Source organism: Cheilinus undulatus, linkage group 15 (genome assembly GCF_018320785.1).
Source record: "Cheilinus undulatus linkage group 15, ASM1832078v1, whole genome shotgun sequence".
Taxonomy (NCBI): Eukaryota; Metazoa; Chordata; class Actinopteri; order Labriformes; family Labridae; genus Cheilinus; species Cheilinus undulatus.
In genome coordinates, this window is record NC_054879.1 from 8,798,475 (window position 1) to 8,811,103 (window position 12,629).

A 12,629-nucleotide genomic window follows, 5' to 3' on the forward strand; every position below is an offset into this window, starting at 1 on the left:
TTTTGTAATCCCTGAAATCAAGAATTTTCAGATTTAGATTTTTAGTTACAAGAAATTTTACAGTGATAACCCAGGTTAACCCTTAATAAAGGTTCAATATTGGCTAGCATGAGCGGGAGAAAAGGTAGCTGAAAACAACCCAACAGAAAAACATTCTGCATTCTGAGAAAGCCAGTATCCACTGCAAGTTTAAAAGGTTCTTGCCTACTCTCCCTTTAGAGTACAGCCACATCTGAAGAAGTGCTTTGAAGGCATTGCTCATGTTGTCTTCACCGATGTGCTGGACATCACACACATGAAGAGCAGTGAGGGTGAAGTAGTGCAGCTGCTGGATATTATTTCCACCTCTAAAGCCAGAGGCCAAGTGGAGAAGTGGCTGCTGGAACTTGAGAATGGGATGATTGCCTCCTTGCATAAGGTGTAGTATGGTTCATATTGTTTCTGATATATAAACGTACACGAATAGAGGCATTTTCAGATTTTTTTTCATTAAGATTAGAATACACTATACCTTATGTCTGTAAAGACATAAGGCACATTTGCTCCACTACGCTGTACTTTTTGAGCAAGTGCAATGCACTCCATCCCCCCAGCATATGGTAATATCCAAAGGAAGATGACGACGCAACTTCTGGCTTGCTTAGCAGTTATACTCATCAACTTCCTTGTCAGAGTCTGTCATGGAGACTGTGGAGCATTTGCAGAAGGTCTTGTCTAGTTTGGTCCTTTTAGGTGCATACAGGCATGAGTAAATCAATCTTAAACCAAATTATCTAGGCATGCTCATCCAGAAATTTTGAAATTAGATTTAGTACAGATTCAGTCAGACAAACATGTTTGCATACATTTTAAAAGTCAAATTATAGTCGGACTAACACAATAATTTAAGTTTTCCAAAATATGTTAGCTAGAAATGTTTTGTCGAGGCTGATAACAATACCAGATGTTTGTACTTTATAAAACTGATAACTGGTATTTGGAACCCATATTTATATATTATGATGTACAAAATGTAGTCAATGCAGCAAAATCAGAACTGCATCATCAAACGAATGAAGGAAAATAAACAATTTAGCTCTGGCTCTATCAACATGAGAAACAGAACAGAGGTTAATGATAGCAGGTGTAAAACAGAAAATGATTCCATACACTCACAGTGTCAGTGGCACCCAGGCTTAAGTGCTGATTGGCTGGTACTCATGTGACTGTAAAGAGTAAAAATAAAGCCAGAGGTTAACACAGCTTGCAGAGATGCCAATGTAGAGCACATTTTTAGAAATCAATTTGATCAATTATCTGTAAAATAAAATGCCCATACCAATAATCAGCCAAATGCCAAGTATTGGCCTCAATAATTAGCCATACTGATAATTGCTCCACCCTTAATGTTAGCAGCCTGACTGATACAGATCCCATATAAATAAAGCTTTTGTCTCACTTGTGGTTCACTGCAGGTAATAGGAGAGGCAATTGAGGCTTACCCAAAGGAGCTGAGGATCAACTGGGTGTGTGCTTGGCCAGGCCAGACTGTGCTCTGTGTCTCACAGGTCTATTGGACAAAGAGCATTCATGAAGCCATTAATTCAGGACAGAAGGTGATCACTTATTTTTTATTTTTTTAAGTGCATTCTTTATTCTGGACCACACTTTATATTTGAAGTGTCAGGGTATGGTCCTTTATAACAGTAATTTATGTTTCAACAGTTAGCCCCACTTTATGCCTTACATGTTCAGCATTGGTAGAACTTTTAATTAACAGACCTTAGAATTCATTCTTTTAAAAACATCCCTGACTATCTTTGAGAAACCCAGATGGTTGTTTAACAACCCAGATGGTTGATTAACAACCACCAGTGATGTTATAGACATTTAAAGCATGATGATTTTATTTTGCAACTGATGGGCTTTACCTACCTCCTGAGATTACTCGTACTGTTATAAAGCCAGCTTGTTTCTATTAAAAAATGTCATATACAACATCCTTTGGGGTTCCATGATGTCTTTATGAAAGCTGTGACCATGGAAACAACTTGCATCTAAAATACATTATATACACAGTGCTCAGAAGTTTAAAGTATCTGCATCAAAGTTGTTACCATGGTGACATGCTGTAGCCTGTGAAGTATATAATGTCACACAGAGCATGGGAAACAGAAAAAAAACAAAGAGATTTAAATCAGGATGAAGTCAACAGTTTCAGATCATATGCAGATAAACTGTGTGGCAGATAGATTACTTTTCAACGAGTGTGCTTACAGTAATGACTTACAAGGTGGCACTATCTGCAAGCTATCATCTAATTCATTACTGCTGAGCTTTTTTACACAGCACCAGTTGTGTATAAGGAACAGATGGGTTAAGAGTGGATTACAAACTGTATTAAATCTGTCACATCAAATGAAGAGCACCTACATGTTATTACCTGACAGCTCGAGGTCTGCTGCCATAGCCAGTTATGGTAAAATGCTTTGTTATGAAATTTGACATGAAAACCCCTCATAGAGAAAAACTATTTTTATTCTCCTTCAAGCCACAAGAGTTTGTACATTTTCTTTAAATGGGAATATACTTCCAAGCATTCATAAAAAAGGGAAACATGCAGTGTTCTTCTTAGAGGCATCTCTGATAGACAAAGTAGTTGTTGCACAGATCAAAAATGCCATCTTTAGTATATAAGCGGAGTCTTGTTGAAAGCATACTTTGTCTTTGACAGACTGAACTGCAGCATGCTCTATACCCTCTATATAATCATGCTTCTCTTCCTCAGGCTTTAAATGACTACCTGGAACAGAACAACAGACAGATTGACGACATTGTGGCACTTGTGCGTGGCAAGCTATCCAAGCAGAACCGAGTGACTCTTGGAGCTCTTGTTGTGCTCGATGTTCATGCTAGGGATGTACTTGCCACGCTGGTGCAAAAGGGAATAAGAGATGAGAACGACTTTGAGTGGCTTAGCCAACTACGATACTACTGGGTGGTAAGTATAAAGCAGTTATGGTGGGTTATTTCATGTGTTTGCAAAATTTTGAGAACCCTTACAACATAATCACTGTTTGACTTCTGAATTGTACAGGAGAACCACCTCCAGACCAAGATGATCAACGCTGGTTTGCCTTATGGTTATGAATACCTCGGCAACACTCCACGTCTGGTCATAACGCCTCTCACTGACCGCTGCTACCGGTAAAAATGACTTTATAAGGACTTTCAGCAGTTCACTGTTCATCTTTTCAAGGCAGTGTGTTAGCTCTGTGTACCCCCTAATGTTTTGTCTGTTCAATGACTCTACCAACACAGATTTTGAGAGTGTATTTAGTGTATGGGGGTTCGTGCAGAGGCGTATATACTCTTTGTTTAGAGGTGGGTATACTCCGTTTACACTCCACTGAGTGTAAAACTGTTACACTATAAGTCATTCATCTGCCTCTTTTTTAAATGGATCCTGGCCTGCATAGCAAATGTTAAAGACAGATTCCTTTTCTAATTCATCAAGTTATTAGTCTGGTCTTAAAGACCCTTCAAAGTGATTATAAACCTTTTTTTTGTACATGTGACTGTGTTATGAACCCCCAGGTCAAATTTCAGTCATCCCTAAGTTGATAAACTCAAACTTCAAAATGATGAAAAGTGAGGAAGTAAAATTTGCTCCAGGATGGTGTGTGCGTGTTGATTGAATTAGCTGAAACCACGCCCACTCACATGAAATATGATCCTCTCAGATTTTAAAGACCTTGTAAAGTTGAATCCAAAATTTGTGTCTTAACACACTCGATGTGATTGCTGTAAACATGTGAAAACACTGAGATATATGTGTGTGACTTAATTTTGGATTTAGACCATAACTGTAAAGACATTTATTATTGACTGTTTTGTTACATGAGCTTTCCTCTCACTGTTTTAGAACTTTGTTTGGGGCCCTTCACCTGCATTTGGGAGGGGCACCAGAGGGTCCGGCTGGCACAGGAAAAACAGAAACAACCAAAGACTTGGCCAAAGCTGTAGCAAAACAGTGTGTTGTGTTCAACTGCTCTGATGGCCTGGACTACATCGCTCTGGGCAAGTTCTTCAAAGTGAGTCAAATTATTTCACCAGAAGTTGAGATAAGAAGAACTGTGTTACAGCCTTTTATACAGAATTCAATTTTATACACAGCTTAGAAAGATGTGTATTTACAATTGAATAATGAATTTAAGACCAGCAAAAATTATATTCCATCAATACTTTAAAGAGTTATATAATGAAAGATGACGTGGGAGTTTAATTTACTTACTACTATTACTAAAGTCATCATGCATGCAAACCTTTTAATATCACCATCTACAAGCCACTACAAACTGTCCTACAAATATAATGTTGTTTAATAAAAGTACAGTTGATTCCTTACGTTATGTTAATAAAATCCATGTCATGACACAAATACATTACATTTTTTTCTATCCCAATTTGTGTGGGTAGCACTGTGGAATATTTGTCCTTACTAAAAAAGCTCTAAACTCGTGGCATTTGAAGCCATTGTACTCTGCCCCCACACTAAATGTCTGTAAGAATCCATTTATGCTTACATCAAATTTGCCTTCATCCTACTGAAATCTCTTCTTGCTCTTAACATTTACACCACCCTCACATACTGAGGCCAAACTTGCTTGCTACACTGTGTTCAAATTAATCAAATGGAACTAAGTATGTGGGTTTGTGTTGTTTTTATGTATACACATACAAAGTGCCTATGTGAGTCTTTATGCATGTGCAACCAGGGCCTCCTGTCCTGTGGCGCCTGGGCCTGCTTTGATGAGTTTAACCGCATTGACTTGGAGGTGCTGTCTGTTGTGGCTCAACAGATTCTCACCATTCAGAGAGGTTTGACTTTCTTTTTTGACATTCAGGCTTTCTGTCCCTTTGATCTTTGGGTGAGCTGGCAATATACCAATAACAAATATGGTGCTTTTTCATGAGGAAAAAAAAAAAAAAAACAGTTTTCTTTTTTTACTACAAAGGGATACAGCACTGAGCTCAGGCAATTTGTGTAGACTAGCCAGCAGAACTTCAAGCACAGCTTTGTTCTGCTCAGCAAACCCGTATGTCAGATGTGCTCTATGGGGCCTACAGTGACTTGTATCAAAACAGCCAAAGGGATACACAGATTTTTCTGTATCCAAAACTTAAATCTAAAGATGCCCAGAAGTTTCTGTGTCCTAACTCCTGCTAAAACTACTTTCTAAGTTGTGCTTTTAGTCTAGACTTTTCTTCATCTGGATTGTGAATAAAGGGTGTTCTAGGAGGCATAGGTTATAAAAACATGTCACACATACAGTACATGGACTAATTAGATCTAAGTAATAGCCACTTTTCTAAACTTCAAGTATGTAATATTTTTGTGAAAACAGTTGTGCAGTATTAGTATGCACACTCTCCTTATCTCCTGATACTAGGCACATGGTATATATCAAAACTGTCAATGAGAACCTGTTAATCACATATCAAATGTGACCAGTAATTTCTTAATCCTATTACCTGCTTGCTATATTTTTCTTTTTTCTTTTAGAAACACTTCAGTTCAAGCTAATGTTGCGGGCAACAGCTAGATTCTATTTATCATAACGCTTTCCTGCTCTAACAGTGATGGAAAATAACCCTGCTGCTCCTTAAGTGTCTCATTTCACTTTAAAAACTTCCTGATAGTTTAAAAGTTATAAGTAATCTACACCCTGTGATTTCAAACTTTTCTCTGCAATGCAAGTAATGATGATAAAGAAAGAAACTTCAGTTGTAGGTCTGTTGGTCCAGTCTAAAACTCCACTAATTTGTTTGTAAGACCAATATTTACAGCTAATGTAGACAGATTTTTTAGCAAAAATATTGGTTGTAAATTTCGGTATAGATTTTCATTTTTTCCAATACCAATATTTTACCTTTCAAGCTGATATCTGCCAATGCAGATATTATGCTGATGCAGATATTATGCCGATGAGATGCATCCCTATCTCCGATCTTTAAGTCATGGATTCAGACCACACTACTGAAGCATCGCAGGACTCATTATTCAGCAGTCAGATACAATTAAAAAAAAAAAATAATTCAACTGTCTTGCTGTATACTCAAATGCTCCATATAAATGATTGATTTAAAAACCTTTAATAGTGACACTTGTCTTTATATGTCAGTGTCAAAAGACACTAAGGAAGAATTAAAATCAGCTGTTTCTAAATGTATTTGTCTGACCAGGAATTGCTGCCCATGCTGAGATGCTGATGTTTGAAGGGACAGAGCTAAAACTGAACCCCTCTTGTGCTGTATTTATCACTATGAATCCTGGATATGCTGGACGCTCTGAATTACCAGACAACCTCAAGGTACAATTTAGATTCTCTATGTTTCTCTCCAGTTACTGCTAATTTAAATGTAAATAACCTGGAAAACAGAATCACATGTTTTTTCAGAAATTAGTAAGCAACTTATTCAAAAGTTGAAAAAATGTTTCCCTTATTAAAGCTGTTCAAAATCGGGGGTTATTTTAAACAATTCCCAAATACTCTATTAAAAATTGCTAATGCAAAACTAAATGAACAATATTAAACCTGCTGATTTGTTCATTTTTATCACTAGAAACCGTTTTTTATCAGGCTCTTTTCAGGACCGTGGCTATGATGGTACCAGACTATGCAATGATTGCAGAGATTGTCCTGTACTCCTGTGGCTTTGTGACTGCCCGTCCTCTGTCGGTGAAGATAGTGGCAACCTATCGCCTCTGCTCTGAGCAGCTGTCCTCACAGCATCACTATGACTACGGGATGAGAGCTGTCAAGTCTGTGCTGACTGCTGCTGGAAACCTTAAGGTCAATAATTTCCCACAAACTTCTTTTAGTGTCAGTTGCACATTACCATAGTGCCACTATCAGCATGTTTATAATTTTTTCAAATGTTTCATACTATCTTGTTAAGGCTGAGAGAGCTTATTTTGTAAGAAAACACATTTAGACAAAAGTCAAACTCTTTGATCATTCATCTAGGATGCATATGGTAAAATGAGTCCCCAAGTGGGGTGCAAGAACTCCTCAACTCTCTCACAGTTTGTGTTGACAAAGCAAGTTAAAAGACAAAAATGCACACAGCTGAGTGTAACATATTTTTTGAGTCACAAAGCCTGATTGATTACATTTATAGTGCAGTTTATGAGCCTAGGAGGCTTGGTTGCTTATTCTTTCTTCAATGATTATATTTATATCGTGTGCACAATTGGAGTTGATTATATGACACCGAAGCAGTCTATCAGATGTCATTATGAGTGTAAAGAAAACCTCTTTATTTCTGAACACTACTGTTTTGCAGAGTGCAGTGATGTGGAACACATGAGAAAAATGGCTGCCAATCTTCCTTTCAAATGTTTTACTATAACCACTTTTAAAAACAGAATGTGTGACCCCTGATGTGTGATGACCTGATGGGAAATTTCTTTCATCAGAGTTTGTTTCATTTATAGTTTCTATTTTTCAGAACTGCATGCTTTGGCTGTTTCTTGCAACATGTCAGCTCCTTGTTGTATTGCTCTCAATGTCTGCTTTTTTATTTAAAATTTATCATCTCCTTTTCATCCTGGGGGGCGGTTTTGATTCCTTGCAGCTTGCTTTTCCAGAGGAGAATGAAGACACCCTGTTGCTGAGATCCATTATTGATGTCAATCTGCCCAAGTTTCTTGCCCATGATCTGAAGCTGTTTGAGGTGCGTGTATGGGTGGAGCTCTTCTATCTTGATCAAATGAAGCGATACACATCAAGTGATGTCAGCCCATGTTTATTCCACTCAATTCATTTGGAACCATGATGCAAAAGGTCAATTTACCTCTGTTTGACTCAGAGCAGTTTACTGGAGTATGTGTGAGTGATTGTGAGTGAATGTTTGGTGTCCTGAGTTTCTTAATATTTTTGTGTTTGACACACGTCTTATTGCACTTACCCAAACCATCTCAAGGTGGGCATTTATGTGTGAGAGACTTAGCTTAGTATTTTTATAACCTCCTTTCTCCTTAACCTTTCTCTTCATTCCAGGGCATAACTTCTGACCTCTTCCCTGGGGTCCAGCTTCCAAAGCGAGACTACCGCATCTTGCTGGAAGCTATTGAGGAGAACTGTAAGCGCATGAACCTGCAAGTCACTGATTTCTTTGCTGAGAAAATTCTGCAGATCTTTGAGATGATGATCGTAAGGCATGGTTTCATGCTTGTGGGTGAGCCCTTCGGAGGCAAGACCAGCGCCTATCGTGTGCTTGCAGCAGCCCTTTATGATGTCTGTACTAAGGTATGATGCTCTGTTATAAGTCAACCAACAGTCCTTGTGGACTTTACCAAAAACTCCAAGTGCAGCTTTTTCTTCTCCTCCCCTACTGTAACAATTATAGTTAAAATATTAATACTTTAACATTGACAAGGTTGAATCTATTGCCTTAAAGTTTTAAGCATAAGTGCGGTAAAACTGAATTTTTAGGAAAGGGTCAGCATTGTAATTCGGCTCTTTTTTTTTTCCCTAACCATATAGTGATAACAAAATTCACTTACTCAATTTCAGTCAACACCTACAAAGTCTAAGGGACTCACACAGAAGATTGCATGACTTTTGCATCCACTTTACCTGTGCAAATGATTCAAAATACACTATATAATTGGCAAAACACATGCAAAAGGAAAAGTGCTCCCCTTACTATGCTGTAGTGCAAACAGAATCTGTATACACTGGTGCTGTTTGCACCTATTTGAAAATGCTGTTCTGTATTCATTTGAGGATAATTTTTCTACTTTTTATGCAAATAATCCTCATAACAAATAGAATCTAACTTACAAATTCTAACTCTTACAGGCAATTGCAGTCCATTAGAGCAGAGTGATACCTGTCTGTTGAGACTTGATAGTAAATTCTCTGCATGGGGAGGTATAATGCCAGGTAAATTTTCCTGGGATGAGGAAATTAGAGGCCAAAGTAACAAAAGTAACAAAAATAAATCACTGTTTGTTAAGTCTGTAAATCTTAATCTGAAAAAAATAATGTTGATTAGAGGTAAAATCTCAGCAGCTTTATATTTCATCCACATTTATGGAGACAGTATTGAAGCCATTACAAAAACAGGGATCTAAGTGTTCTTTGTTCTGGGAAGCTTTATTTTAAACTGTGAAATTTATATCATATTTTCAAACCGGTATCACAATAAACCTTAAAAAAAGTTTCCCTTTCTCTCCTATCTCATCATCTTCATGGGGAGATGAATATATAGGTAATTTCCACCAAGTTGTCCCGCTTAGTTCGGTGCAGAACAGCAAGCATTTTTTTGTGTTTCCATATAGCAAACGTTGGAAAGGGTCCCAAAAAAAATGACCCGTAGTGTCCCACTTTTCAGCACTCTTCCATAGGGGTACCAACCCTACCTATCTATCCCAAAAAGCTACACACACAACAATAGGGGGTTGCACTGATGTCACGTCAGCGTGCAACACAGCTGCTCAGCTCCAGGCTGCAAAACACGGAAGTCTGATCTGTGAGGAGTGGTCAAAAAAGGGGGAAACACACAGGATAATATCTGCATTAATCTGGGACATTAAGACTCGACAGAGATCTACACTGTTTCCTAGTCTGTGTATGTTGATATCTGGCCACAAATCAAGTTTCCTGATGTATATCTGGACCTGATTTTAAGAACACAAAGCAGAGCCTGAAGGCTCACATCAGCCTGGTCTATCAGCAATGGATGTGAAACTAAATTAATGCTGAAGTTTTGTGAATACAAAGCCTTAGATCAGTTGATTCTCTGTACTGTAACTAGTTATTCATCTACTTCTTACTAAAGGTAACTTCTGAAAACATCGCTCTGTGGATGTTTGAACATGTTTGTAAATCTTTGGGCTGCAGCCTATTTTTAAAAAGGATCAGCACACCCAGGATTTCTGACTTAATCTAGTTTGATTTTAACATCAGCTGAACTTTTCCTTTATTTTTAATGTGGCGAATACTCACGTCTAAACTTTTATATTTTGTTGTATAAATGGTACTAGACTTAATATATTTACATATTAACGTACTGTTACGACTCAGAATGTTTCTGTACATGTATTCCATCAGCTGAGGATCTTTACTGACCACGGTTAACTTAATTAGTACTAAGTAGTAGTAAGTAGTTATTTTTTAAAAAGCACTTTCAGTTGTAATAACGCTGTTTAATACTTATTCCCTATTGACTTCTGTCACTCATCCTTTCTACAACTCAGCGGCTGGACCAGCAGACTCGCTGCATGTGACTTCACATGCATGCCTTGACAGCCTGCCCACCAAGTGAGGGCACAGGTGTTTAGTATACCAGACCATACTCAGTCAAACCAGTCCCCCGATGGAAACATGGCTGTAGTTTCTCTTAACATTGGAGATGCAAAACAATTTAAACATTACTGACAGGACTCCAGATGCAAAACAAGACCAAACTGCATGGAGCAGGACAACTTTTGGGCATGTTTGAGCATAAATATTTATTAGCTCGATTCACTTTGAATTAAATCTTAATGCAGAGCAGATAGCATAAGCAGATGTGTAATCTTTGGAGTAGCAGCTGCAATCCATTCTTAGTAACTTTAGGCCCTAAATGTTAATAAAGCACGATCATGCCTTACTTACAAATCACATCAGGTTAACTCGTATAAGTTAGTTAGTTAGTTTATCGTCCCTTCTGGGAAATTCATTTTCACAGATTCTGTACATACAAGTATGAGAACGCATTACAAGAAGACCGATCACAAGACACAAAAAAAACCACATAGCATTCACTTCCAGCAATGAATTCCAAATAAATGATGACAATCAGGTGTCATTCACTTCCTGTTGGTTTGGTGCTGTGGTAGTGGATGTTATGAGACTGTTTTAAGCCAAGCTCTGTTGTATCTGAATGTCCTGTATCTGCATCCAGAAGGCAGTAATGTCGCTAAGCACATTTAAATTAAAGGTCTTAAATAATTAAATGATCACAGTTTATTGATTCCTCATAGTAAGGACAATATTTAACAACTGTTGTCTGTAATTAAACTAAGATTAAAAAAGTTCCTTCTTTTGAAGCATTTGGGCACTTTGGATAGCAATTGTCAGGCTTTTTCATGAGATTTTTCCTTACAGTACCACTAGGGGAAGTTCAAATGAAATAGTAGTAAACATCACAGATTTTAGGAATCACTGCTCTACAGAGAGAGGAAATCTGTGCATGGTGTCTATCAGTACTAAAAATAAAAAAGTTAAATATGCCAACAAGCCGAGGAGGGCATGTGAGAGCATCTGAGGATAAATTTTAATATCCAGGTGGGATACGTTTTATCCCTGCCTTTGCTCAGATTGGGTGTATTATATGTATTGGATGTATCCAGCTCTTTAATAGTGGTGGTCTAATGTCAGCATTCACTGTGGGATAAAATTGTTGACACCTGACCAAAACTCGAGATTTATGTGGTCCAACAGTTGTGCACAGCCTGAATTCTCACACTGATGAGTTCATATCAGAAGTTTAAACCATTTTACCCTTCTTTTTTAAAAAAAAAATAAAATGCTGGAGATGTTTTAAACATGAGAAACAAACTTTGTCTGTGTTAATTTTCTGCTATGCTAAAGACCCACAGATCAATCATCAGAAGACTGGTCTTTTTTAGGAAAATTCTCACTTTTTGGTGATTAAAATGAATTATTTGCTTATTGATTGCAGAAAGATAGGGAGAGTCAATGGGAAAAGAGCAGTGTGCGGCGCTGTCAGTCAGAGCTAAGATCAGAAACAGTTTGATTTTTGTTCTAAGACAATCAGATCTGCCAGGAACATTCAGCTCTAACTCCTGTCTTTCCATTATGTTTTTATTATGTCATAAAGAAATGTTAATCCATAGTGAAAATGCACGTGACTCTGAGCAGGCGCAGTATTAGTGACTATGGATGAGATTGATTGGAGGAGGGTGATAAAACCTTAAGTTTTCCAGTTTTTATCTCTTAAAACTCTAGTTTTTCTCCTTCACCTGTAGCTTTTTTTCTCACTGTCCCTCGTGGATCATCTGCAGCTCAAATGAGAAAAGTTTGCACAGGAAAATGCCCTGACATTTGGGAATCTGCTCGTGGCTCTTTTCTCAAGTGTTTATGCACAGCGTATGCCTGGCTATAGATTAAAGGGATACTTCAACATTTTGGCAAATTTGCCCATTGCCATAATTCCTATAGTCTTAGTAATAAGTTTGTTTCCTTAAGTTGTTGGTGCAAGCTGTTTCTAGATCTGGGGGGACCGTTAAACCAGCTGCACGCTAACGCTATGTTAGCAGACGGAATTTTTGCTTTACCTCATCAAACTCATCAAATACACAATCCACCAACTCCAAAACGCTCTCATGGACAAGTTGTGACCTGCACACGCGCCACGCTATGAAATAATATCATAATTATGTAACATTACGACACATGAAGCAAATACTCTCAACTATTTCTTGAGTTAACCACTGGGCGGAGTGACACGGTGCAGCAGCCATGTCTGGAGTGTAGTTCCGGCTTTGCATTTAACTTTAAAACATCTCCGTATCGTAATGTTCCATGATTATTGCATAGCAAAGGCCAGTTGCAAGATTCCTTTTTTTGTTT

At 37.8% G+C, this 12,629-nt stretch overlaps 1 protein-coding gene across 1 annotated transcript in view; it reads left to right on the plus strand.

Annotated features, from left to right (window-relative positions):
- The window catches only part of dnah7 (dynein, axonemal, heavy chain 7), a 137,410-nt gene that overhangs the window by 36,144 nt on the left and 88,637 nt on the right, over positions 1–12,629 (plus strand). The window contains exons 21-30 of the mRNA XM_041807667.1: positions 220–418; positions 1,455–1,595; positions 2,768–2,980; positions 3,077–3,186; positions 3,905–4,073; positions 4,758–4,860; positions 6,226–6,353; positions 6,624–6,836; positions 7,621–7,719; positions 8,046–8,294. Of these exons, the coding sequence (XP_041663601.1) occupies positions 220–418; positions 1,455–1,595; positions 2,768–2,980; positions 3,077–3,186; positions 3,905–4,073; positions 4,758–4,860; positions 6,226–6,353; positions 6,624–6,836; positions 7,621–7,719; positions 8,046–8,294 (1,624 nt within the window). The remainder of the gene's footprint in view (positions 1–219; positions 419–1,454; positions 1,596–2,767; positions 2,981–3,076; positions 3,187–3,904; positions 4,074–4,757; positions 4,861–6,225; positions 6,354–6,623; positions 6,837–7,620; positions 7,720–8,045; positions 8,295–12,629) is intronic.